This window comes from Halictus rubicundus, chromosome 10, assembly GCF_050948215.1.
Source record: "Halictus rubicundus isolate RS-2024b chromosome 10, iyHalRubi1_principal, whole genome shotgun sequence".
Classification (NCBI taxonomy): domain Eukaryota; kingdom Metazoa; phylum Arthropoda; class Insecta; order Hymenoptera; family Halictidae; genus Halictus; species Halictus rubicundus.
Window position 1 is genome coordinate 11,670,896 of NC_135158.1, and position 26,570 is coordinate 11,697,465.

General features: G+C 47.0%; 4 protein-coding genes across 8 annotated transcripts in view; 3 read left to right on the forward strand and 1 right to left on the reverse strand.

Annotated features, from left to right (window-relative positions):
* Positions 1–7,074, forward strand: part of Rab32 (RAS oncogene family member Rab32) — a 35,382-nt gene extending 28,308 nt beyond the window's left edge. The window contains exons 3-6 of one of the 4 annotated variants that reach the window (XM_076795580.1): positions 120–685; positions 4,784–5,012; positions 5,092–5,417; positions 5,733–7,074. In XM_076795580.1, the coding sequence (XP_076651695.1) occupies positions 120–685; positions 4,784–5,012; positions 5,092–5,417; positions 5,733–5,846 (1,235 nt within the window). In that variant the 3' untranslated portion in view covers positions 5,847–7,074. Of the gene's footprint in view, positions 1–119; positions 686–3,411; positions 3,875–4,783; positions 5,013–5,091; positions 5,418–5,732 lie in introns of those variants that run through there. The other 3 variants (XM_076795584.1, XM_076795583.1, XM_076795581.1) reach the window with 3 other exon arrangements.
* A 365-nt stretch (positions 7,075–7,439) lies between these two features.
* Positions 7,440–12,893, reverse strand: Bw (brown). Of its 2 annotated transcripts, none has more exons than XM_076795587.1 (14): positions 11,373–11,414; positions 11,114–11,282; positions 10,985–11,033; positions 10,674–10,723; positions 10,237–10,370; positions 10,017–10,169; positions 9,661–9,899; positions 9,491–9,587; positions 9,161–9,409; positions 8,776–9,009; positions 8,400–8,535; positions 8,062–8,167; positions 7,891–7,991; positions 7,440–7,817 (listed from the first exon to the last, which is right to left on the reverse strand). In XM_076795587.1, exons 2-14 carry the CDS (start codon positions 11,280–11,282, stop codon positions 7,636–7,638), a joined length of 1,899 nt encoding a protein of 632 aa, XP_076651702.1. In that variant the 5' UTR covers positions 11,373–11,414; the 3' UTR covers positions 7,440–7,635. The 2 variants fall into 2 exon arrangements, with proteins under 2 accessions (XP_076651702.1, XP_076651701.1); XM_076795586.1 differs by lacking the exon at positions 11,373–11,414 and adding an exon at positions 12,039–12,893 and having other exon boundaries at positions 7,441–7,817.
* A 2,914-nt stretch (positions 12,894–15,807) lies between these two features.
* On the forward strand, positions 15,808–19,485 carry LOC143358434 (uncharacterized). The gene is made up of 5 exons (XM_076795594.1): positions 15,808–16,233; positions 16,595–17,024; positions 17,332–17,566; positions 18,935–19,070; positions 19,168–19,485. Exons 1-5 carry the CDS (start codon positions 15,946–15,948, stop codon positions 19,297–19,299), a joined length of 1,221 nt encoding a protein of 406 aa, XP_076651709.1. The 5' UTR covers positions 15,808–15,945; the 3' UTR covers positions 19,300–19,485.
* Positions 19,486–20,613: 1,128 nt separating this feature from the next.
* The window catches only part of Sdc (Syndecan), a 180,938-nt gene continuing 174,981 nt past the window's right edge, over positions 20,614–26,570 (forward strand). Inside the window, exon 1 of the mRNA XM_076795596.1 lies at positions 20,614–20,886. Within this exon, the coding sequence (XP_076651711.1) occupies positions 20,815–20,886 (72 nt within the window). The 5' untranslated portion in view covers positions 20,614–20,814. The remainder of the gene's footprint in view (positions 20,887–26,570) is intronic.

Here is a 26,570-nt window from a genome sequence, read left to right on the forward strand (position 1 = left end):
TCTTTAGTCTCTCTTCATCGTTAATCACTCTCATCCGCTGGTATCGGCTAGAGACTAGACTAATACTCTGTCGATCCCCGAGACCGGCAACTCGCTGAACACCGGCGTGTTTCGCGCAGATTCGCAGGAGCAAGAGAAGGACAGCAAGGAGGCGTCGCGGTGCAGCTCGACGCTGCCGTACGCGATCTCGAAATGGCCGGAGCAGCGGCCCGGTAAATCGGGGGAGCCGAGCAGAAAGTCGCGGTTGAACGTGAAATCGGAATCGGAGTCCGGGATCCACGGGAAATCGTCGCCGCACGAGGTCCGGCGCAAGCTCTCGTTGCTCGAGGAGAAGCGCGCGATCTTCCAGCGAAGGCTGTTCGAGACGACTCGCGACTCCGATTCCGGGGATACGGTGATCGCCGTAGACCTAGACGACGAGGAGAACCGGAAGCCGAAGGAGGAGGCGCGCCGCGACAACACCACCAAGAAGAAGGCCAGACACATCAGCGTGAAGAAATTCGACACGTTCTCGACGTTCGAGGGCACGTTCGACGAGGAGACCGGGGTCGGCTACCTGGCCGGGATCGAGGAGGACTACACCGAGACCTACGATCGTCAGACCGAGTACCCGCCCCATCCGGCAGCCATGGGACCCATGGCGGACGCACCGGAGAAGACCAAAGTGGTCAGCCAGGACAGCACGGTGAGCCTCGTCTTGATGCCTCGCCTTAGTGCTTTCTGTTCTCTCTTCCCTAACCCCCGAGCTTCTTTAACTCTTTTGTTAATCACCATCTCGGCTCTTTTCCCGTAGTTTGTTTAACGATTTATTTCTTGGCTAAACCGTGACATCTACTTCGGTTGCAGAACCTATGACAGAAAAATTTAATCTCGAGGGCGCAGGTGTTCCCGGAGTAATCAGATCCTCTTGTCCCTAGATTTTTGCACACTTCCTCCTCGTTTTGCCAGTTTGTTCGTCGAGTTTCTTTGTTTTCCGTTTTACGCGCCGCACGAGGTGGGACTTGGTTGCAGAGTCGGAGTCCCAGAGTGGCTTCGGAATCTCATTAAAGAAACGACCTAGATAAAACAAACATTTTCTAGTAGATCTGTTACGCGTTCCGTATATCGTACTTTCCGATTCCACCTGGTCACGAGAATTAAACCAAGTTCAGAGCTTATCAAATTCAGAGAAAATACTGCGTAGCTGCTTCAGGTCTGTTAAACGGCGTTTTACTTAACAGCAGACACGCAACGGTGTTTCACTGATCACACAATACGCGCGAGATCAAAATCGAGAGCGAGGAAACTGCTGCGGTGGCTTTGTTTCCAAAATATCAACTGTTTGCACACGGAGACTCTTCGCAGATGTCCTAGCGACAATTCGAACATGGTGATTCATAAATTATTCTATTCAAATGGGATGTGTGGCATGAAACTTTATCGACGCAGATTTTACAAGTGACGTAATTGCCGGTAATCCTTGCAGAGACTCGTTCATTACTACGCTGCGGATCTTTTAAAAATTGTCTGCGTTAAGAAGTTGAAGATAATAGATGGGTATTCTTAAATCATTTTATACACTCCGCTGTTTTAAGTTGCACCATTTTTGCCATAAATCCGCAGTCCATCCGCTGCTATTTAACTTTGCTTTTCTCTTTGAATCAGCCCTTAAGGGCGCAGAATTCGTAGATTCGCGATAAGGTAGAGTGACTACATTATCGTCAAAAAATGGTTTCACGTGCCTCAAGTTTTCGTCCTTATATAAGAATATTTTATCGCTGGTAAAGGGCTCATTCGAAAGAGGAAGGTTTAATCCAGTGTACGCTGGTCAGGAGCTGCCGAGATTATGCAGATATTTGGTAATATAATCGTTAGAAGTAGGCCAAAAATTGACGATGTGCATGCCGTGGAATCCAAGCATTTTTATGCCATTGGATGAGTTTTCTGGATGAAATCGAGAGCAGCACGCTCTAGAAAATATCTCCTGCTACAAATTGAGCTATATTTTGTCTTGATTCTGGACAAAAACTTGAAGCACGTTTCTGGCGTCAGAATTCATAATATCAATAATACAGAGCAAAAAATGTGACAAGTTTAGTCACTGACTTAAGACCCGTTGGATCAAGACCATGACGGATCATAAGTCTGTGTCTGAAGGCTGTGAATGGAAAGATCGTAGGATTATTAATTAAAAAGTCACGTGACTATCCCGGGCCCTTAGGATCTCGTAGAGAAAAAAGGAGAGCGAAGCAAAGAGAGAACTCGACACCCGACCGCCGATTTTTCTCCGGATCCACTTGCTACTCGATCGCGAGTCTGGTTGCGCAACCGGGCGCGCTGGCAGAATTTCAAAACCGTCGCGGGACGGTTGTAATTCCATGACGCAGAATCGATGGACGCGTTCTGCGGTCCCGGTTTGCGGTCCCCCGGCCCTCTTTCCGCCCCCGCTTTCGTTCCGAGAAGATTTTTCGCGACGATCCGGCGCGGCGCGACGACGAGTTTCGGGTTACTGTTCGCGCTCGCGTGCTCTCTGTCCTCCTCGCTTGTTCGCCCGTGTTTCTCCCTTGTCCGCGAGAAGCTTAATTGGCCGACGTCTCGAGAGGAAGACGCGGGCCGAGCAACAACGCTCCCCCGCTCGGCGCGGCTCGGCTCGACTCGTCTCGAGACGCTTGTTGTTAGGGGACCGAAGAAGCGAGCTAAGTGCAACGTGCTCGGATCGTTACAGAGCCTAGGGGGCGGCGGATCTTCGTCGAGGGAGAACGCCTCGATAAAACAATAGAGCTCTCGCATTCGCGGATAACAAACCGCTCCGAACGGAAACACGCTTTGGTTTTCGCTCGAAGCTCCGTTCCAGAGAGACCGATCCCAACAAGGAGAAAAATGCTCCGACGATCCATTCTTTTTCTCCTATTTTCTAAGTGTTCTGTCGCCTCCGTGTCATCTGTTTGTTTAGGGACGAAATAGCCCTCCTCGCAAGCCAGAAAATTATTAACCCTTTCGCTTCGAGCGCCGGATATATCCGGCATCCGCGCGACGACTTGTGCGTACGAGTGCCGGATATATCCGGCATCTATACGAGTGTATATAAGTACCATAATTAATATAATATTGTACAAACCTTTTCATTTTAAAAATATACAGAATACGTGCTATGTTAGAGCAATAATTGTTTTATTAAGCATAGTAATTATTTAAGACTTAGAAGAACGTATACACAAAAACCGCGCGCACTGTGCACATTTCTGGCGCATGCTTCCGTTCGTTGACGGCACTTCGGCGGACTGGACTGCCGAAGCGAAAGGGTTAAGCTTCGCCACTTGGGATAGCAGAAATTTGCAGACGAGGCACTACTAAGCGTTCTAGCTCGGGCAGTTCAAAAAGAATTTCAGTCGCCTCCGTGTCATCTATTTGTTCAGTGAGGAGATAGCCCTCCTCGCAAGCCAGAAAATGATTAGGCTTCGCCACTTGGTATTGCAGAAATTTGTAGACGAGGAACTGTTTTGATTGTGCACGTTCGATCGCTTAAAAATGTTCGGCCGCTTCGAGATAATTGCAGCCTAGATCAGAAAGGCAATAAAGAACGATACACTGTTTACGAGCACTTAAAATCGAAGCTGTCCCATCAGGGGGAGATTACATTGTACATACCTACTCATCATTAGAAACGAACCGTCGTTAGTCGTCGCTATTCGTCGTACGGAAATCGCGCGTCGCTCGATCCCTCTCCGTGAGTCATTTCTGCGGTGTGCGTCACCGGGCTCGGATCCAGGGGTCGATCAGCGTGGATCCACGCATTCCGTCGGGAACCATGGAGACCGAGGGCAACTTCTGGAGAAACTTCGAGCTGAACTTCGACAAGCTGAAGGTCTACCCGAAAAAGTGGACGCGATGCAGGGTTCGTTCGGCAGTCTATTTTCTCTCGGAAGTTCCCCGCTGATTTTCCACCCCTCTGACCACGTGGACAGTTTGTTTTTTACGATCCCCGTAGTGTGCGATTCCGTCCGAATTCTCGAATCAAAGTGGTTCACGGATTCGGTGTAAATCCGACAAACTTTTCTCCCTTTTCTTCGACAGTTTCGCGAGGATCCGTTGTTGGTAAAAATTTGGAAAAAATCGAGGTTGCGATCCTGTTTGCGGAAACGCGAATCCGGTGATTCGACGAGAGTGAATTCGAAATCGCGAATCTGAATTGGAAATCGTGCTCGAATTGGAATCGATCTCTTTCGCCGTTTTCACGCGGAAAGAGCGGCACCGCACCGCGGGATTGATTGTGCCGAACGAGATTCAATTAGTGGAAAAATCGAGCGCGTGCGAGATTACATCGTCGGCGTCGCGAGAGTTCACAATTTTCCGTGATCCATCGGTTTCCCGTGACTTTTGTCAACGGTAATCGTCGTTGTTCCTCTTCGGGGCGCGATAAGATAACCGAGGGGCCCGTATGAAAACGTTGGAAACGCGGAATCGCCTGCACTCGCGCGGTTCGAGCTTCTCGACAAACAATCCACGACTGATAATTGCGGCACGGTGGTGCACATTTAGAAATTTAGAGCGCATTAATAAGATAAACCGATTGGTAAATACATTTGCCAGACGGTTGCTCCTTCGATTGGCCGTTCCGCGGAGCTCTACGCTGTCCGTGGAATTAACACGAACCGGAGATGTAAAGCCGGAAAATAAATATTTTGCCTGCAACGATTAATCGCTAAAACTATCGTCTTAAGCCGTCAATGGTATTGGTCGTTGATCGACGAACGTTATCGATCGTAGAAGAATCAGAAAGTAACGATTTCTGTTTTTCTTGCAGTCGTCACAGAACAATGCACCGAATGCCGGACTAGGCGAGAAACGCGAGCACCTGTACAAGATTCTAGTGATCGGCGAGCTTGGTGCCGGAAAGACGTCCATCATCAAGAGATACGTGCACCAGTTCTTCTCGCAACACTATCGCGCGACGATCGGCGTCGACTTCGCGCTGAAAGTCTTGAACTGGGACCCTCACACCATTATCAGGCTGCAGCTATGGGACATCGCAGGTCAGTGAATGATTCAAGATCGTTTACGGTTCTGGGCATGTTGCGCACAGAGTTTAAAAGTTGTCTTTCGGTCTTCCAGGTCAGGAGAGGTTCGGGAATATGACCAGAGTGTACTACAAGGAGGCGGTTGGCGCGTTCATAGTGTTCGATGTGACGAGAAGCGCGACCCTCGACGCTGTGGTCAAATGGAAACAGGATCTGGACTCGAAGGTGCAGCTACCCGACGGTTCCGCGATACCCTGCGTCCTCCTGGCTAACAAGTGCGACCAACAGAGGGAGGGTCTGGTCAACTCGCCCCAGAAGATGGAAGAGTATTGCAAGGAGAAGAACTTTGCCGGATGGTTCGAGACCTCGGCAAAGGAGAACATCAACATCGAGGAAGCGGCGAGATTCCTCGTCAGTAAAGTGAGTAGTCCTTCAGAAAAATGTCGGAGCTACATCATCCGGCGCAAGTTATTTGCATCGCGAGATTAGTACCGGTCTGTCGCGTTCCCGGGATTTGTCTGTGACGTCGTTTCACGGGGACGGCGATCGTCTTAACGACGCAGGTTTCAGTTCGTGAGAGATAATTCCCGACTCCGCCACCTGTGTGACGACATCACGGACAACGTCGATTATCAATTCTATTTCGGCGAACCCGCTCGATTCGGATCAACTCTCGAACGAGACGCTGAAACGGAAAACTGAAGCCAGGAAACTGAATCAAACGTTTAATTCCAGATACTGCAGAACGATCAGTTGATGAAGGGCAACGGGTCGCAGTACCAAACCGACGGCGAGCGATTCGCGTTGAACCAGTCGCCGACGAGCACGAAAAAGTCGTGCTCCTGCTGACGAATCGGCAAGCCACCGATAGCAGCAGGATCCACACGGTCCGTCATCGTCGTCCCTTCGTCGTCGTATTGCCGTCGGTGCCATGACATTCACGCTATGTTCCGTTTGATCCTCGCCACGGCTATCGGATCTCGTCTCGATCGCTTTCTCGAGGCGGCAGGATCGGCCGCCTTGGAATCTACTCGTCGATTCGTTGGTCGCTGTCTTCCCTTCGGGGACGTTTCTCTCGGCCCTTTGTACATACCCGCTGCGCGAAAATTGAGCCACGAGCTTAGGCTCAGTCTTACTTATGTACCGAGCGGAAACGACGTCCGTAGCGCGCGAGTAAGAGCGACCAGGGGCCAGTGGGAGCGGCCAAGGTCTGTTTTTATCCCGTGGCTCCTCCCACAAAATTGAAATTTCCTCGGCGAACCAAGAAAAAGAGGGACGTGCGAAAATATTGGCAAACTCCGACGACGCAACGTACGGCGAGAAAAGCCTGAAAGGACGAGCGATTTTTTAAATTTGGAAATTATAACTCCGATCCATGATTCCCCTCTTCCAGTGTCGGAGGAGACGACATTCCGATCGTTGCAACATTCCTTCTCTTCTAGAGCAAAAAAAAAAAAAGAATCTTTTGTACTTCGAGTCCCCGCCAACATCGTTCCATTTCTACGTCGAGTTCAATTCCTAACCGACATCGACTGCGCGCGAACGATTCGGTGTACAATCCTGGAAGACTTTGACTTTTTCTATTCTTCGCGCAAGGAAAGTCAGATAAATAAAAGACGGAACAACGAAACGCGGTAGTTAGTCCGATAGCCGACTATCGATCGTGTACGTTACTAATAAATCTAGGTTACGCAACTAAGCTCGAACGAACGGAATCCGTCCGTACGACGGTGCAATCGCGACTCGTCGGTGGCTGTGACTCAACAACAGAACCCTTTTGTACTCGATAATCCGGCCAGCCGATCGCCGATCGCCGACGAACCGCATTTCCGCTCCTCGAGCGTAGAACCCGGGCACACAAGCTCGGTTACGTTTACTAACTCGCAAGTTCACGAACGTTAACACTTCGCGGTGCCACGTATCCCGTGTCTTCGAAATTGTCTATAGGTATTATATATATATATAATGTAATTATACATAAGAAACATATTATATATATATACATATAATTTATAGTAAATTACTTGAAAGTCAATATATTATTAAACCGCAAAGCAACGGACGTTCCTTGGCCTAGCGAAGATCCCGTCTGTGTCCTCGATTTTTACCGGTAACCTTGAACAGATCATTTGCGGGCAACCTTACCAGACTATGTGTATTCCCCTCTAAATGCCCCCCCCCCCTCCCTGTCGCTAAATGTCACTCGATTCTCCTCTAGCGGTTCTCTGCTCGAGGTGATACGTGAGGTCACATTGTTCCCACTACTGCTGCTAATACCTGCTAGCCAACCACTGTCGCATATTCTCCTCGTACAGAAAGTCGCTAGAAGGGAATCTGACGGTGGAGAGGGAAGTGAAAAGATTTTTTCTGGCAACGCTCCTTGGAGAAGTGGTCAGAGAGTGCCCATTGAATCTCGTTTCGCGTTCCACCCTATTCGCGCAATTTTTTTAATCGCGCCCCCTCGAGTCGATAATTTCCCATGAATAATTCATCGATCAACGGGAACATTAGCGTAACATGTCGCGTAGTTTGCATGTAGGTGGAAGAATGGGCGGTGCTGATTTTTTCCCATATGTCGTAATTTATTCGAATATCAAGATGATAGAAACGTTGCGTAAATTCACTAGCATTTGGAACGTCAGTACACAGCTTCCTTGCGACTTCGGTGGCGAATGATCAGGAAACCGGCGAAATGACAAACCGCAAATATCACCAGCAAACCAATCAGATCCGTGGTGTAGTGGCTCGGTAGGTAACCATACTTTTCGAGGACTCCGAGGCCGCTGGATATGCAGGGCTCTTCGGGGTCCGGCGAGCAATCTTCGAAACACAGAATAGGTATGAAAGACTCTCAAAAATCGTTTCTCGTCAATGTCGACGAATAGAAACGCACTTATGCGATCGATCAGCAACCACTGAGTCAAAGAAACCGCCTCCAGACCGTAGTAGAACTGGGACAGGTACTTCAACCACGCGATACCGGGTGCCAGGTGCCTGTCGAACAAACAGTCGTTGGGTGTTTTATGATCGGCAAGCATCGAGGAAAATTTGGAACGCCTCTTACCCAAGATGCAGATAGATCCCGCAGAACATGAGGCCTAGGAAGTCGATCGGCACGGAGAACAGAGAGGCCGTGTCCACCGATTTGAACGACGCCGATAGAAACAAACCTGTTTGAAAAGTCTCGTCACTTTTATCGAAAGATTAATAGCACGTCAATAGTAAACATGTCTTGTACGAGAAACTGCAAATTAGTATTATCGGCAAACAGTGCCGTGAGATCGTACAAGGTCGAACATGAAAACAAAAGTGTTCAGAGTCCTTCCGTGACCTTCGCCGATTATCGTGAAACTGTTGCGAAGGGAATCTACGAAGCGTTACAATAGTTTGCCTTGTCCTCACCGAGAGCGGACGCGGAAATGGCGCAGATTACTACTGGCAGTGCGAAGTAGACGAGTCCTAAGAATCCACCGTTCAATCCAGTGATAGTGAATACTAGAATCGAGTAGAGCAGCGGCTGAAATATCGCTCCGGGTATCTAGAAACGTTAGTGCAAACTATGTAGCGTGACGATCGACGGTTATCGGGTAAACTAGCCGAAAAGCTTTCTATCCGAACGAACTAACAGAAATCTGAAACAGCAGAACTTTGATTACGCAGTTAACTCGATATGCGTCTGAAGTTAGGAACGCGGTTCCGCGGTCTGGTTGCAATTAGCGGAATAATCGGAACAAGGTCAGCGATGGGATTAAGCTTGTTAATTGGCCGAGTCTCTCACCAGAACGACCACTTTGCTGATATAATATGGCGCCGGGCCGTAAAGTCCGCCGGCGATATCGCGCAGCAGGAGCGGCAACTCTCGCGGGAACGTGTAGAAGACGGCGTAATTAAAGGTGAACACAGTCTCGACGACCACCAGGTACAGAAGACCTTGCATGTTCTGTATTCCGTCCTGGTCCATCGCTTTCGCCGTGACGCCCACGTACGGCGTGGCAATCAGCATGCCTATGAACTTCAACGCACGCGTTTGTCGGTTTTACAAAAATGATAGAAACCAGGTCGATTCTACGGTTCCAGGAGAGGTGGTGGAAATTCACCGCGGCAGGGAAAGTAGTCGAGAAGGGACGAGTACGATATATTTTTCAGAGAATGTCCGTTCTCACCATGTAGGTGACGAATCGCAGCATCAGCGTTGTGTAACTTCTTTTGTACTCGACGTAGGTTCTCCAGGTGAGCCACTCGACCTGCGTGAGGAGCAGAGCCTTTTTGAAGTCGACAGGGCCCGGCGGGGCTTCCAAAAATATTAATGGCAGTTGCTCGACGTCCGACGTGGTCGTGCAGGAGTACTCGATCAGCTGGGACACCCTTTGACCGTACTTCGACTTCTCGTACTGATCGCAGATCCAGTTCACCTAGGGAGCCAGTTCGCGCCACCGTGAATCCCATAGGCTTCCTCCATATATTTTCTCCTTTGTGTTTTGCTTTCACTTTACCTTTTGGTAACTCTCGGACTCCTTTCCCCGGACGATCGACAACTGGGAGACGTAGAACTCGGCGCTGTTGAAGGTCGGTGGACATTTCAGGCTCAGGCTGGAAGATGAATCGATTTTTGCACATTCATGTTCAACGCAAGGGTTCGGGGCGGCGTAGGACAGTTTCGAACCTGTCGAAAAATTCATTGGCGTCAGCGGACGAACCCTGAAACGCGACTCTTCCGCCGGAAAGCAAGAGGACCTCGTGGAAAATGTCGAGCAAACCGGAAGCCGGTTGGTGCACCGAGCAGACGACGATTTTTCCGCTGGCTGCGACCTGTCTGAGCGTCCTGACGACCGCTAGAGCGCCGTAGCTGTCCAGCCCCGTGGTTGGCTCGTCGCAGAAGAGGATGCTGGGCTCGGTGAGCAGCTGGAAAACGAGACAAGAAAGATGAAAGCTTTTTCCTCCTAGAAAGAGGTTAAAGAGCAGAAGGTTAAGGATTTTTTAACGAGATCGTTTTCTACTATTTCATCGATGTTTGCTCACTTGAACGGCCAGAGTGACTCTTCTTCTCTCTCCGCCGGACAAAGCGGACAGCCTGCAATTCGCACACTTCACCAAACTCAGCTCCTCCAGCATGGCCGTGATCCGATGCCTCCGGACACTCGCGCGAACCCTTCTGTCCATCTTCATGCAAGCCTTTGTGCCGAAAATTACAGAAACGATGCATGAGCGGTCCGAAACATTGTTAATTGGAAAAACGAACCATGAACTCCATATGCTCTTGCACGGTCAGCGACTCGACCGCCAGGTCCATTTGCGGAACGAATCCCGATATCCTTGTCATCTGCTCGGTGTCTATCGGTTTCCCGTTTAACAGGACCTCGCCCGTCGCACTGCCTGTCAACGAGAAATTTCAATTTTCCGTGATCAGAATTCTCATGGGAAGAATCTGTGCGCGTTTGTCAGCGGTAGAAGACGGCTTAACGTGTCCAGGAGAGATGAACGTTTAGTCAGAGAGTTAGAAAAAGAGGGAGAGAGAGAGAGAGAAGGAATATGTTAAAATTTGAGAATGTCGAGAAGCAAGTTTGTTAAGGACGAGGGAAACATTTGTTTCCCAGGAGCGTACGTTCTTGCGTTCTTGTTAGAGCAAACACTGTTGGAGCGTGTTACGATGTTCGAAGCATATCGTGATGTATGAACCTTTGACTCGCCGGCTGATCGTCGCGAGCAACGTAGTTTTCCCAGCGCCGCTGCAAACCGAGAAGTTCGTTCAGTCGAGGAAACATTCCGTCGTGCTGTAAACAATTAACAACCCTGTGGCATACTAAGCCCCCGAAACATTTTACGAGCGTCCGGCGCTATCTCCGGAACGGATCCGCCATATCGAAACGGCGAACGCGACAGCCGGAAACCGATCGGTCCGGCGACGTTGCGACGGTAAAATTACTCTAAATCTTTTCTCGAGAGATCGATCGAAACCGAAGGAGTTTCGAGAGCCCCGGGGAAATTACCTTGGTCCCATGATGGCCATCAGCATCCCCGAATTAACTATACCGCTGACTAAAAGTGAAACAGAAAGTCAAACGAATTTCTCAAGTTCTCGATGGACAGACTCTTGGGATTGGCGTTCGATATCGTACCTCTGTCCAACAGAGTGACGTATCCGGTCCGCTGCAGGCCGAACATCGCTCTCAGGCCGCCGTTGCACTTCTTCTGGACCGTGTACGAAATGTCCTTCCACGTCAGGCAGAGGTCTTTCGGCAGGCTCTGCGACGGCGAGGGGTACTGCGCCCTCGCGTTCTGCTGCATCTAGAACAGTTACCGCGGCTTATTTCCACCGAGAAAAGAACTTCTGCTTGTTCGTTTGTTTACCGGTCACGGTAAAAAATTGTTCCTCACATTGTTTCGTTACGCAAACGTCGAACAGCTCCCGAGAAAGCGATTATGGAAAATCATTTATCGCAAGGCTGACCGAACGCTTTCCGGATACCCGTTCGCTTTTCAGCTATAAATCTGCCCAGCGCGGTGAATGGAAGCGTTCAGCTGACGATCAAGAATCCAGGAGAGAAAAATGCGAAAAGCTTGGCTGAAGGACGCGGTTTGTCTCCCGATCGCGTAAGAAGCGCGTAATTATTCAAGAATTCTAGCCGACGATGTTCGTCGGAGCCCTTCCACCGACAAGGCACCGTGTTGCCGCGGCTGTAGGTCAGTCGTGGTTACATAAAGTGCAGGTCCGGCTTGCCGGCCGCCATATTGGGCCGGCTAGCGTAACGATTGGTTGTTTATGTAAGCCGGCGGATCGATCCCAGATCGGTGCGTAGTACTTTGATTCATTCGCCCCTGGGGACTCGCTGGAACGATCTTCGAGCCAGAATCTCCGTCTCGTGTGAACAAACCGGCCGGAGATCGATGGATCCGACGGAAAAATAGAAACGGATCACGCGAGCTGCAACCTCGAACCGCAACCTTCGAGGAGGAACAGCGCGCCAGCAAAGGATGCACGGTTCGTTTCGTTTTCCGCGCGGAGAAAATGAAATTTCGATGTTCTGTCGAACTGTCACTTACTCTAACGGTGTCGAAAAGGATCATCCCGAGGAACAAGAAGAATCCAGCTGACCGGTAACCGAGACGCATCCGCCGAGACGATCCACGGAAACATTCAGCCGATCGAACCACCGATCGACCTCGAACACAGGATACTAATTGTTCTGCGTTTAATTGCACTGTTTCCCAACGAACCTTGGGGACCTGCCATTGGTTGCTACTCGTGGGTTCATTCCGCAGGCACACGCGACTCGGCGTTACGCAACCCGTCCCCGTCCGATCGCGTCGCGTCGCGGAAAAGAATCCGAGCAACGGTAACGATCCGTCGGTTTCTACTCGTCGAAAAGATTCGCAGTCGACGAACGCTTCGCAATTTGTCGGCCGCGTCGTCGTCGTCGTCGTCGTAGATCGGTCCGCGGCAGATCAGGTGGTTTGGACTCGCTTCCCGACTATGGAACGGCGACTGGGCTTATGGTAACCGGAGGCGAATGTTATTCACCACAATACTACACCATCGCAAGCGGTTTTGCGAGGGAAGAGGCGACCGTGCGTGTCTTATATGGGACGGTGGCTGCTCGTTACACAACGATACCGCCGCGCTACGAACGCGCTCGCGACTGCAAGGATTACGCCGCTCCACTCCGCGCCGAGTCCACGCTTTTACGATTTTATGCTTTTACGCATACCAACGCGGCTTTTACGCTCTCCGGGAAACGAGCGGAAGCTCCTGCAAGTTATCTTCGCGAGAACAGCTCATTTCCCCATCGTTCATGACACTTTTACCCTCTTCGACACTCGACCTATAATTTTCGTTTCACTCTTGCACCTTTTCATTCTGAGCATAAAATACTAATCCTTTTAAGAAAACTGGGATTATTAACTCTTTGCGATCGAAGCTATTTTTACTCCAAAATTAAACATTTCTTCCCACCTAGAATATAGCCCTTCTATATATTTTTTTTTCATGTTATACTCTTACTCGTACAATACCGAAATGTTTAGTAATTTATTAACACTATTCCTACCGACACTTCATGTATATCTATTCCTACCGCGACCGGTCAAATGACCGGTCTTTAGCACAACTTATATTTTTTAATACAGAATGAAGATAATAGCCAATTTGACAGTATAAAAATATAGTTTGTTTTATTTAGGAGTATATAATGTATATTTTATTCGTTTTCACCGCATAATATTTCGTTTATTATACCCTGTTGGGCCTGATGTTCCCCTAAAAATATTATCCATAGGTGCTCTTCCAGGATTAGACCCTTCTTTTACTTCTTGCCAAACAGTTCCGTCTACAGCAGTTTCGATTACCTCTTCCTCATTCTCACTATCGGAAGTAACTAAAAATCTCCTTCTCTTTCGTCCTCTACGTACGTTCGAAACATTCTCTTCGTCCTCATCGGTGTTCGAGTCGTTCTCAAATAGGTCATTTTCAATATCAAAAATTTCGAACATCTTGACATTTTGGGAATGAATATTCAAGGGATAAAATTAAAATTAAAATATAAATCAAGATGGATAAGAAAATGAACAAAAGATAAAATGTGAAACTTACTACGAAGTATTGTTGGTTTGTTCACTTTTTTGAAAATGACACTTATAACACGTAATACAATATAAAATAAAAGTAGAATAATAATAGAATAAAAATACAAAATAGTAAAAGACTGAAAATAGAAAAAAGTGTCTTTTCTATACAAAAATTCCGGTTTCATATTTACATACCTGGTAAACAAATTTAATAATGTAAAAAATATTGTGAATCATGATACAGCAATTTTTAGTGGTGCCTTACAGGCACCATTCGAGTGCTAAGGGTTAAATCTTTAATATCAATACCGAATATTGTTGGTAGACCCGCTCAAGAAAGTTTATGTAAACTGAACTGTGTTATAATTTCCATTAACGGAAAACAACACTGATAAAACGGAGATATCGTAAAAAGTACCGGCACCATACATACGCGATTCCGCGGTTAATGAAAACAGCCTCCGCATGTTTCATTTATGTATGCTCGCGATCGCGGCATCGTCACAGTTTATTTATTCAGGCGGGGAGAGAGTCGTGGGGAAAATTATTGAAATCACCTCTAGCGAAATATAGCCGTCAGCGAATTGTTTAACTGAAATTTGTCGTGTGTATATTGTTTTGGTACATACAGTTAAAAACGTTTTCATTACGCGCGCCGTAAACGTTCGGGCAATGTTCGGATCACAAAGCAGCCCCCGATGCTAGACCGCTAACGAAACGGATTCAGAAAAATCGCAAACAGATATTTCATCATTTTCACGTAGCAAATACTAAGCGGCAATATAATTATCGAATGGACGTTCGAGACAGTTTCGCTTGAATCGTTTAAAGAATAATATTACGGGAGAGTGGTCGAATTCGCACAGGCGGTTATTCCGCGGGACATGTCGGAAAAGAAAGAAAATATTTGCAGTATTATTAGCGGAATTGATCGACTACGTCGAAATTGTGACGTTGATCTAAATTCGGTTACTCTCATGATTTTTCATCCTGATCCTAGAAGAATAAAAATGAAATTCGAGGAGATGCGCGACGGTTGGCAGCTCGTGGTTCAATTTTTCAGGGGAAGAAGCAGAAATAGAGTCAATCACGAGATTAAGTCGTTCGATCAATGATCGGCCGATCAAGGAACGGGTCGACGGGGTCTAGAAGGGATGAGAATCGAAGAAAGAGGGCGAGTGAGGGGGAGGGTGAACGGGGGCAATAAAACGATGGAAATATTGGAATCGGCGCAATATGATTCCACGACGGATCGCGAAATGAAACGAAACAATGTTTGCGTTGCGCGGAACGCTGGTCGTCCCTCTATCTATCTCTCTCCACATTTCTCTCTCCCTTTCTCTCCCCGTTTCTACCCCCTCCCGCTCCGGTTCTCGCGCCCTTTCTCCATCCCTCTTGGCTTTCGCCTTCGTCTCTCTCCTTCGCTCTCTCGACGCTCCTCTCCCCTGGGCTGCCCCTTGGAATCGAGGATTTGTTAATATCGAGCGCCTAGCTAGTACCGTGCCAAAATGGCGGACGTTTAGCCGTTCCTTAGTTCAGGTTTAGCTGAACGTCGCGGAGTATAGGTCGATCGGGCCGCGCCTCGAGTTTACGACTTTCCGGCTTTTCTCGGAGCGGATCGTTCAGCCACGCGCTTGCTCGTTATTCAAAAAATACACGCGGAGCTTCTCCTCGGAAGCTTTTAATCCAGTACTGGCCTATTTTTCCTTGCCGCCTATATCTCTTCCCTTGCGCCCGTTTAGTTTGTTAGCCATCGATTCGCGGGGCAATTCCGAACTTTGGTAGCGTACAGTCTATGCATAGACCGCGCTATACCAATTTATTGTTTGTCCGCATTTCGTTCTTTCCCCCCGTTCTTCTTTTTCTTAATCAAGACCCTTGTACTCCGAGAACTTTTCGACACGAGCATTTGCGTTCGAGAGAAAGTTTTGCGACAACATCGTACAGCCGAAAGTGTTGTTTCTCCGACGAAGCTTCACGGACGCGTGCAATTTAATTTTCATTTGCCAATCGAGCCCGCGTTGTCGCTAACTTTCATCGGAATGTAAACGAAACAGTGCGCGCGAAACGTCGGCAACAATTATTCCGAATAAACGACGATGCCGGGAAATAGAGAGGGCCGAGCATTATTGTATTTATCGGGCACGCTGTACATGAGCGCGCGTCGACGTCGGTCAAACAGTTGACTGCTTTTAAATCAGCGATTAAACAAGTAAACGTCGTCTAGTCGACGATCGGGCAAACGACGCGCGTCCCGTGATCGTTGTAATTAAGTCGGGCTAAATCGGGCAAGGGCAGCAATTTATCGGGATCGATCGATCTCGCGAATCAGCAAAAAGGGGAATACTGGTGACGAACCGCCGGAGAGGACCGTGAACGTTGCAGAATGTCGTCGAGTGGGGCCACGGTGTTGCTGAAGAAGAGGGAACGGACGCAGAACTGGATCCCGGAGGAGAAGAACGCCCTGTTCTCGTTGATCAAGGCTCACGCGAGCGCGATCGAGAACAAGAAGATCGACGCGGCCGCCTCCGCCATGAAGAACCTCGCGTGGCAACAGATCTACACCGCTTTTCGGGGCAGATTCTCCACGGACAGGGACATCACCAGGATGAGGGAGCAATGGAGACGGATGAAGGCCCAGGCTAGGATGGAGATGCACTCTTTCATCGAAATGGTGACTCTGTCGATTCTTGTGAAATCTAGGCCTGAACGAACTTCTTGAACACTTCGTAGCATCGATTTTTCCGTTACGATAACCGGTGGACGATTCTTCTAGGCTTCGATGAACCGAGCACGAGTCCGAGAATATGTTCTTGGTTATCGAGACGCAAAACTGATGTTGGAGTTATTTATCTTAAAATTTCCTAGAATATTGAAGATCGGAGGATACGGTTTTCCTTCGTCAGCGTCGCGGTTTGCATTTCCACCTTTTATCGGAAAGGCCCTCCACTTCGTCCTGGAACCAAGCGACGCTAACGAGGGAAGATTGTGCTCGTTTGGTAAGGGACAAACGCAATAGAAAGATTGTGTGTTAGGTGAAGAACGTTGGCCCCGAGGAGGCGGCCAAATGTCGTCCGTCGAATCTTTCGATCGAGGTGTGGAGGCTGATGGAGAAAGCGAGGAAGAACGACGGGGACGGCGAACGTTCGGACGAGAACAGCCAGGAGGGCCCGGAGAACTCGATGAACACCGGGAACGCTGTGAACACCACGAACACGGTGAACGTTCAGGCGATCCTCGACAAGCTGACGACGTCCACGCCGGAAGCGCCGGTCAGCGAGATTAAGGTCGAAGCGGACAGCGACGAGTACAATACGGAGGAGGAGAGCCAGACCGAGCTCTTCCGGAGGAATTCGGACGTTCCGGAGAGGAAACGGCCTCGGGTCTCCGAGGAGGAGGAGCCGATGGACCTCGCCGAGCAAAAGGGCCGAAACCGGGACATCACGGTTCGCCAATTCGATAATGGTACCCTTAGATTTACCCGTGAAAGTTCCCTCGCAAGATAAACGTTCCGCGACGAATCGAATCGGTTCGGTCTCTTCAGCGGAGCAAACTCTTCGATCGTTCGCGGAATGCGGGCACGTGCTTCCTCTCGAGATCGTTCGAACCAGGGATTGAAACAGTCAGAAGTTTTTTTTTTTTTTTAACAAACTAGATATTGTTCGGTCACGTTCAGTCTCTTCGTTCGAAGGTAACTCTTTCGATCCTTGGTTGAAACCGAACGCTACAGCCGATCTCATTTAAATCGGATTCTCGTTTTGTTGTCGGCTAGATCTGACTCTGTCCGCTTCGAAGGACAAGATCGATCGATCGGAGGAGCAGGACGAATCGATTCAGAGGGCGGTGTGGATGTACGAAGCGGCTCAAAGAGAACACGAGCTGAAGCTGAGGATGTTGAACATCGAGCTCGAACGGGCGGAGCTGCAGAAGCAAACAGCCATCAACGAGATGAAAACCTCCGAGATCAAGAGGCAATTGGTCGAGAATCAGGCAGCCGAGTACTATAGGTTGTATCGCATTTATATTTTACGTGATTAAGCTGTCGCGTAGATTCTACAGGTTAGACTATTTAACTAAGAAATTACAGCTTTTCCTCGTTAGCGTCGCGCTATTTAAAAATCACAGTGCGACGCTATCGAGTATAGCGCAGTGGTAGATGACGTCACGTGGATACTACGGAGAGGTATATTATTGAACGAGAAATTGGGTGGAGCGAATAATAATGCGACGTTAATGAAGGGACTGTAGATCACAGTTCTATGTTTAGAAGAAGCTTATACCTTTGTCTTCCATTACCTAATTCATTGCTTTAATTGTCTTCCTTTCATTGCCTAACAAATTCATAAATACTATTTAACCGTAAATACGTTTCGCAATCCCGAGTAATTTGTTGCAACGATGTTGCAATGCACAATGGCAGCTACTATTTACGCAGGACTTAAATAAAAGTCTTTGTTGTTTTAATATTTTGCATTTACTCAGTATGCAATGTATTGATATGTTTATTTAATGCGCGTGTATGAGGAAATAGCGTGTGTTTTTCTGTATTGCGTTTAAAATTGCAACGGTAAACAAAATTGACCGGTTATGCGAGGAAAATGGAATTAATATTGCCGCCATTGGAGCGCCAGCACGGTCGGTATGTGAAGCTTGTTCTGCAGAGGGCGCCACGATGATCTCACGCACTACAACGACAGTCTATTTCATTGTCACTGACCCACAGCAACCCACAGTTTCTACTTAATTCTACTTGCTGCAACTTCGAAAATTTTCAACCGGGAACAATGCAACGCGCTATTGCCACCTTTTCACGGAATATGGCTTCTCTAAGGTATAAAAGAATACATTTCGCGAAATTGTTAACGATAAACTACGCATATACATATATAATACTATTTTATTGCGTTGTTCGATTCGATCCCGGCTTTTATCGCCATTGCACATTGTTGAACGTCGAACACGTTGAATTTCGACTTCCCTCGACTGTTTTCCCATCGTAGTTTTATTTAAACAATTGAAATTTGATTCTTCAGGATTTTTTAGTTCCTACCCGCACTATTTGTCGAACTTGGTCTATGTACAGCAAAAATTATGTAATACTCGTAAATTGGATTATTACAATAAATCCATATTTTTGTTGCAATTTTTGACAATTACATGCAACAATATTGCATTTTTTGAAAATTGCGTGCAACGATGTCGCACTACATTGTGAAGCAGGCCGGCAACAGGGGACATCAATGATATACATAGGTGTTTACCGTGTATTTTTAACTTTAGTAGTGGCCACTTGGGTTTCTATTTTTACACTACAATTGAACGGAACTAACCTGCTCACTAACCTTTTCATTAACCTGTTCTCTTGGGTATTACAGCCAAGTAAGAATGACCAGCGGGGAACCTGGCTCCGGGGCTGGCAGAGGCGGCGGTAGCGGTGGTAGCATCCGTGATGCCGGTGGATCATTTGGTAAAATGGAACAAGCTCATGAGGATCAATATTTCTATAATCTGGTTGGTTGCTATAATGCTATGTAGCAGTGGTATTCTAAAATATTTTTTATAGTTTAGATTTAATTACAGATTAATATGTCAAATTGTTTTGTTTTAGCAAAAGAGACAGTTCCAGAAACTTAAGGAGGACCTTCATGATGAAATCTCCTTCCACGAAGAACAAATCAAACGTCATCAGGAAGCCATAAACCGTCACAAAAAGAGAATCACAGATATGCATCACGAATGAGCAGGTTACATTGCTTCGCTGTTCCAAAAGTCCCAGTGTGCCCTTCGTAATGATATAAATGTTAAGCTTCGCAGATATTAATGATGGTAGATATCATCATGTCTGTATTTTGTTTTAATTTCTATGTTATACAATAGAATAAACTACATTGATTTTATTGTGTCACAAATAAAAGGAAAAAGTTTATTTTGGTGTATTTGCCATACCAAAGTATACTAAACTAGTTTATAGTGATATCGTAGAACGCGCATGAATTAGCGCTACAAACATCGATCATTTCGATTATTTTTCGTCGGCATTCATATTCAACTGTTTTGCTGTTTCTGACAGAAAGTAACAAAATTTCTGTCAAATTTAACTGTTTAAACTACTACCATCCGTAAATTGATGTTTTCGCTTTTTACCATACAAGATGTATCGACACATTTTACGAACATTAACGTCTAGAGTCTGCAGGTACGGCATGCCTATTAGATTGGTAACGATTGTGAATACTAACATTTTAAGTGAATTTATCGAATGCGTAAAACCTACATAATTTCATTTTTCACAATAGCTCTAGATTTTTAAAAAGTAGATACAGTGATTCCAGTACCGACAAAACACAAAACGATACAGTTGCATTCGAAGCTGATTACTATTATAAGCAGGTAATGTTTTCAAAAAATAATGACACATTAGAAAAGGAAAATATTCATTAGCTGCACTCCTCAGGATAAAGAATTGCTAGAAATACTGAAACAGAAGCTACAAGAAGAGGTAAAATGCATGCAGGACGAAGTTAGGACAATGCGGAACAAGATGGACGAATATAATCGCAACATCAACGAAAATCTTCGGTTTCTAAAAAGCCTCGAAAAAGACTTATCGGCCAGTGATAAAAAATAAAATTATGTATTTTCTATTATGAATGAGTATTCCATTATGTTTTTATCCGTCTATTCATCTACTTTCCGTTTGTACATTCACTGTACCAGTCTACTAAATACATTTTATATTATATCATTCGTTCAATACATAGACTGAAATTTATTTTCCAAGGTAAAAAGATCTTACATGATGTATCTACAATTGAATCGATAAGTAGAAAGACTACTACAGGACGCACGATGTGTTCTTATGTAATTAAAGTTTCGTCGGTTTTACGTAACTTTTTTATTTTCTATTATAGAAAATCGAGTATAGGGGGACTAGCGATTCGCGTTCAAATTTAGCGGGGCGTCGCTGGCGAGTAGTTGGAGCGTTCTCCGCGGCGCGGCGCGCGCATTCGTCCCAAGATGGCGGCGGTAGCGAGCGACGAAAGCGGCCGATCGACGCGCCCTCAGTGTCTCGCGGTTCATCGATCAGTGTGGTGTGTGTCGCGTTGTTGCTCCGGTGGATTTTTTTGGTGGTTTGTTCCTGCCTTGGACGTACGCGTACATTTTTCGTTTGGGTTTCTCGAGCGGTGAACGCGGTGTTGATCGAGGCAGGGGGCTCGTGAACGGGCCCACAGAGCGGCAATTCAGAGAGGACAAAATGCAACCGAGGATATACGGGATTCTGATCAGCACGGCCGTCATTCTCGCGGGATGCAACGCCGCTACCGAGGTGAGTGCTGTTCTGTTCCTTTCATCTTTCTCTATTCTGTTACAATCTATCCGACAACGTTTTCGTTCCCACTTATCCGGACCGAGTCCCATGGAACGGCATCTTAGTCGCGATGCCATCGAACGCGCGCGTTCGATAAATATTTCGAACGCTCGATCGTTTGTCGTCCTGGACGCGTTTCTCGGTACAAGACCTATCGTACAATTGCATTCGTAAAAAATATTCGTGCTCCCTCGCCTTCTACTTTCGACGGAGGATACAATTTTTAACAGGCGACTCGACCTAGAAACTTACGTTGCTCTGTACTTTCACAGAAAACTGTGCGTCAGCGAATTATTTTCGAATAAGTTTTAGCTCGGCGCAGCTTCGAAACGATTGTTGACAGCTGACAACAAATGTCGTCGGACTACGACTATGTATTCGTAGCCACCGTTGTTCTGTGATCATTGTAATCAGGATTTGCTTTGGTATTTACGTGTTTCCGCATTCTAAGATGCAGCTTCCTCCTGTTGTTCACACCTCGCTGCGAATTGCCTGGAATTTGTTTACTCGACGGAGAGCGGCGTATGGGCAGATAGGGCGACGCTTGGTCCACTGGGTAGCATGATTTCCCGTAAATCATCGGTTCTCAGAAGGTCCGATACCTTTCGAGGACTATCCTTACCTGCCTGTGATTGCACGACGCGTTACATCACGGCGAATTGTGCGTCTCTTCACGGTCCACGACAGAGACACGCCGCGCCGTTTCGTGATACGAGTTTATAACCGTGTCTGGAATGCTTTCCAAAATTTCGTTGTGCTGTGATATTATTTGATCAGAATCTGAAAAAAATCCATTTACAGCCCCCGATTTGTAATAAAACTTTGGATAGACTAGAACAATTGGACCGCGCATTCGTATTGGAAGATAAACATTCCCAGCATCGCTTTTACAAAACAATTACCTACCAGAGATCCGTGTCTGATTTTTTAATAATTTTAACAAGTTACAAACAATACAGCGCCGTTATTAATAAACGTGTACGATCCGCAGTATAATGATAACAATATTTTGCCATTGATGATGCGTGCATTGTGAAGAGGGTGGATGTATAATATTATGCACATATAATACATGCCGATATTTACATACATTTTTTTCTGAAATGCAAGCATTGTTTGCCTATCGATCGGCGGTTTTTTCGAGGCAATCTTTCTTGTTTCGCCTCGCGACCATAAGTTCTGGATTAGTGATTCATACAGCCGAGGATTTGTTTGCATTCATCGACCCTCGGGTTTTGAGGGCACCTCCATTCGAAGCACGGTCGTGAATCCCCCCCAACTATGGTCGTAAATAACAAGGTCAGAATTCTTGACGAGAATGCACTTACGTACACACTCCTGGGACGCAGTTGAATTTATTTGCTTCTCTTTTTGTTCCTTGCGTCCCAGCATCTCCCGTTCAGTTTGTTAGAATAGTTTGTACACTGTGCGAGGCAGTCGATTCGCGCGCGTGGCGTTGTTTCGGTGTGTTATTCAAGACTCGAAATGGCCGCACTTAGGGCGCATTGAAAAATAATGAAACGGTGCTTGTAGGTCGAGTCGAACCTTATAGGAAAACTTGAACGGTGATTAGTACAAACGAAGTCCCGGTGAACGGGTCCTGCGTTTCCTACCAATAACGGTGCAGTATACTTTACACTGTACGCCATGCTCGTATACAGGGTGGCCAGCGAATAACCATAACCCTTGCTACAAGAGGACTTTAAATGGAATATTGACATTTCAAACACAAACTTATCTCCAATGTTTGTCGATAGATCAGTTTGTTTGCAGAAAATGATTAGCAGGATAAATGTTATCTATACGGTGATAGGTTGCAACGAGACAAGTCAATTACATAATTGATAAATTTATGCAGTGACGCGGCTGATGAAAATTTCTGTTTTGTAAAACGATAGAACAAATTTTTTATAACGCTGTAGATTCACGTTTCAGAAAGATAAAGTCAGAAATTGCGCACGCAAGTATTCCAAGCGATCCGGTCACCGTGAATTCGGGTGGAAATGTGGAGGGTTCGATTTTATCAGATTCACGAATGCGGTTGCGGTTTCGCGGTTGTTAGATTAGCGGAATTTTGTTAGATTAGCGAACGCGATTGCGGTCGTCGTTCCCAATATTGTTGGATCAGCGATGGCGGTTGCGGTTCCAGTTTTGTTTCATTGCCGGGCGCGGTTGCGGCTTCGGGATTGTTCTATTAGCAGAGTGCAGTTGCGGTTTCGATTTTGTTGCACTCGCGCCGAGAATACGCTCGGCAGATTTTGTTGGATCCGCGATTGCGGATGCGGCTTCGCTTTCCTGCGTCTGGCAACTCGTGATAGAACATTTGTAAATTTCTCGAGGTTGAGGGTTAAAACAAGAAATAATATAATGATCGATATACAGAGCGAGAAGAAATTCAGGGTAGAGCGTAAAAGGGAAGCAACGAGGGGCGGATAGTTTTTTCTTCGAAATATTTCACTGGAGAAAAACAGCATATTTTTGTGATCCGAATCGCTCGGTCTCCAGAGCGTCAAAGACGAGAGAGAACGGAAGGGAAAAATAAAAGCGCGACAGCTTTTTCGCGGCGAATGAAAATCCTGTCGATCAATTGGCCGGTGTCAGTGGCCGAAAAGAATACCGAGCAAGGAAAACAAGAGGGCTGGGCTCCCTCCTCGACGAAGTATTTATCGGTGCTCGAAAAAAAAAAAAACCGCCGAAAACAGGACAAGCACCGCGCGCGCGATAGGAAGTTGTTCCAGTTTCACGGCGGTGGCGGTGGCGGTGGCGGCTGTTGTTCTTCAAACGAAATTTATCGATCGGGGGATAGGCGGAAGGCTCTTCCTCTTTTTCCCGTTTTTCCATTTTTTTTTACTTTATTTTCCGCGACGTCAATGGAAAAATTGTTGGCGCGTCGCATCGCTGCCGTCTCGATTCGTCGAACGAGGAAAACCACGTTGCGGAAATTAATTGAATTCATTTCAGTTAATTATTGCGCGCGAACACAATGAACGACTGGGCATCGAATCTTTCTCCTCCCTTGCTCCCTTATCGTCCATTCGTCCGTTCGGGCGCAATTCGCTGGAATTAATAACGATTTCTATTTACGTAAACTTGCGCGTATCGATACTTGGAAACGCATTAACAAGCTGTAAGCGAATAATATGTATCAGGCCGGCCGGTTGCGATTTGTTGATTTTTCCGTGACCGATGGTTTTTCTTTCAAATTGCATTTTCCACGGGGGGAAAATGCTTGCTCGCCCGTTAACAGCTGCGCGGCCGCGTTTACTCTTCATTTGCACCGCATTAAATCCGCGTAAATCAGCATTATATTAGTAATTTATGCGGGAAAGATAAAGCTCGACGCGTTCACCATACATACATGGGTTTCAATGATTTCAATTGAAGAGCCGGGCAAGCCACCGACGGCGGGGGCGCGGGACAACGAATATCGCGTGCACGATTCACTTGGACGCCATTTCGAGCCTAGGAATAATCGCGTCACCTCCATAAATCTCATTCCGTTACTTAAAAACTCGTTCGTTTGCGTCGCGATGGTATTTAACTCTGGTCAACTATAAATCCTTTGCGAATAGTCCGCGACCCTCCTAAATGATCCCTGTTAATTTTTCCCGGAAAGATGGACAATCCAGGATCATGTTGTATTCGCAAACTATCTTTACTTGTTGTATTTTAACACGAAATCGGGCACTGGCCTAATATTAATAGAAAGAAAGTTCTCACGGCATTGTTTAAAACAGTGCGATTATCGGGCAGCCTGTCGATAGACTTCCCGTCGCTCGAACGTTAAAAAGTTAGAATGAAACGGACTGTTACGCGCGAGGAGACAAGTTGGTCGGATTCAAGGAAGAACCGAGCGAAGGGTGGTTGATCGATGATCGTTCGTAATTAGAGTATTGTGGGATTCCGTTGAGGCGAGCGTGACAGCAAGAAGCCCTAAAAGCCGTTGTTTCCACGGAGCCATTGTCCTGCGCCCGTATTGTCCTGTCGCGTCGGTATTCCACGGAGGTACACGCAGAAATCGGTCGTGCCAAAAGAGGAGGGTGACTGTGGATGAGGAGAATGAGGAGGATGAGGGGGGTCGAGGGTTGGGAGAGCTAGGCTCTCTGGCAGCGTTGTCCCTAAGAATTCGCCCAAAAGCCGGGGACACAATGACCCCATTCCTTTCCAGTGGCTACGACTGCGCAAATTCGCCGAGCGACTCGCGTTTCGCCAGTGAAAAACGGGTACTTCGGCCCGGCCCGGCCCGGCCCGGCTCGAGTCGGTTCGGTGGACGGCAATCTTGTCTCGTTAACCCTTTCCCTACGGCTTGTCTTCCGTCAATATGCTTCCGAATCGCGAACAAGACGATACTCGCACTTCACCTTTACGCTTTACCGAGGCGTTAGCGTGTAACGTTTATTGCATTGTCACTTAATGTAAGTGATAATAAACGGAGCAATCACGCAATATAAGAAACCACGTAGCTATGCTAGGTTCGACTAAAGCTACGAATCAATGGAAAATTTCAAGTAGCATCTAAAGGGTTAAATTCTCCGCATGGCAACGTTTGCAGTCGTTTCTCATTTCTGCCTTGGAAATTGCAGTGATTCGGTAACTCATTCAATTATTCGATCCCGCGCGTACATGCATTCATGTAAATGCAACGGGCGTGTACGGCTGAAAGCATTCGTAAAATTTTATGCGAAATTCCTTCCCGGAACAATGGAAACACTGCCGTGGATCCAAATGGTCCGCATTCGGGTCAATTTGACTCGTAAAAGGGTATTTAAACTCGCGGTCCGTTCCCGGTATTGTGCTACTTTGCGACCGCGTTTCACGTGATTTTTGTGTTTCTCGTTTTGCCAACTGATTTCAATGCTTTCTATTAACGCTTTAGGGGGAGCGTGTGATCCCGTATCGATCGGTTTCGATCGGCAATAAAAATGCCGAGACGAGGACATTGAGACGAGAGTGCTGCAGCATCAACGGATCCCAATTCTTGAACTTTAATTTACGACTTTACTTATCTCGAGGCTCTCGGTTCTATCTGCCAACGCCATTCCCAAGGTGTTGAATCATTGGAACGTCTAAAACACGATGAAATGGAACAACCCCCGCAGAATTATTATATTTTAATCTTAATCGAGGATCATCCGGCGCGGTGCTCTGTTCAAGATCGCCGGGAAAAGCGGAGAAACTGTGAAATGGATAGGAACAGTGCTCCCTCTCTCCCTGGGGAGGTTGTAAATCGTTTAGGGCGCGTTTACATAGAGTCACATTTTCCAATCACGCGTCTTTTAATCCGACCGGAACAACGAAAGCGCGGGGGAGGGAAGTTTTAAGCCCGCGACGATGAAATATCTGCGGTCTAATAATCGCGGCGTTGCATTCGCGCGGGAAATGCATTCCAACCGATGCAGCTGAGGCGGATGGAGGATGGCGGTCTCGCCTTAACCGGCCAAGGGACAACTTATAAATATGCGTATTATATCGTGTCGCCGCGAATTCCTTACGTAACCGGCAATAAAGAAATCGCAACCTGGTCGTTTGCGCAACCGTTTCGAGCCTCCTGCGAGAGAGTAGCCATTTTCTTTGGTAATCGGTTGTGTTCGACGTGAACCGCGGCTCTAGGCACCGTCGGAGTTCATTCACGAGGTACATAA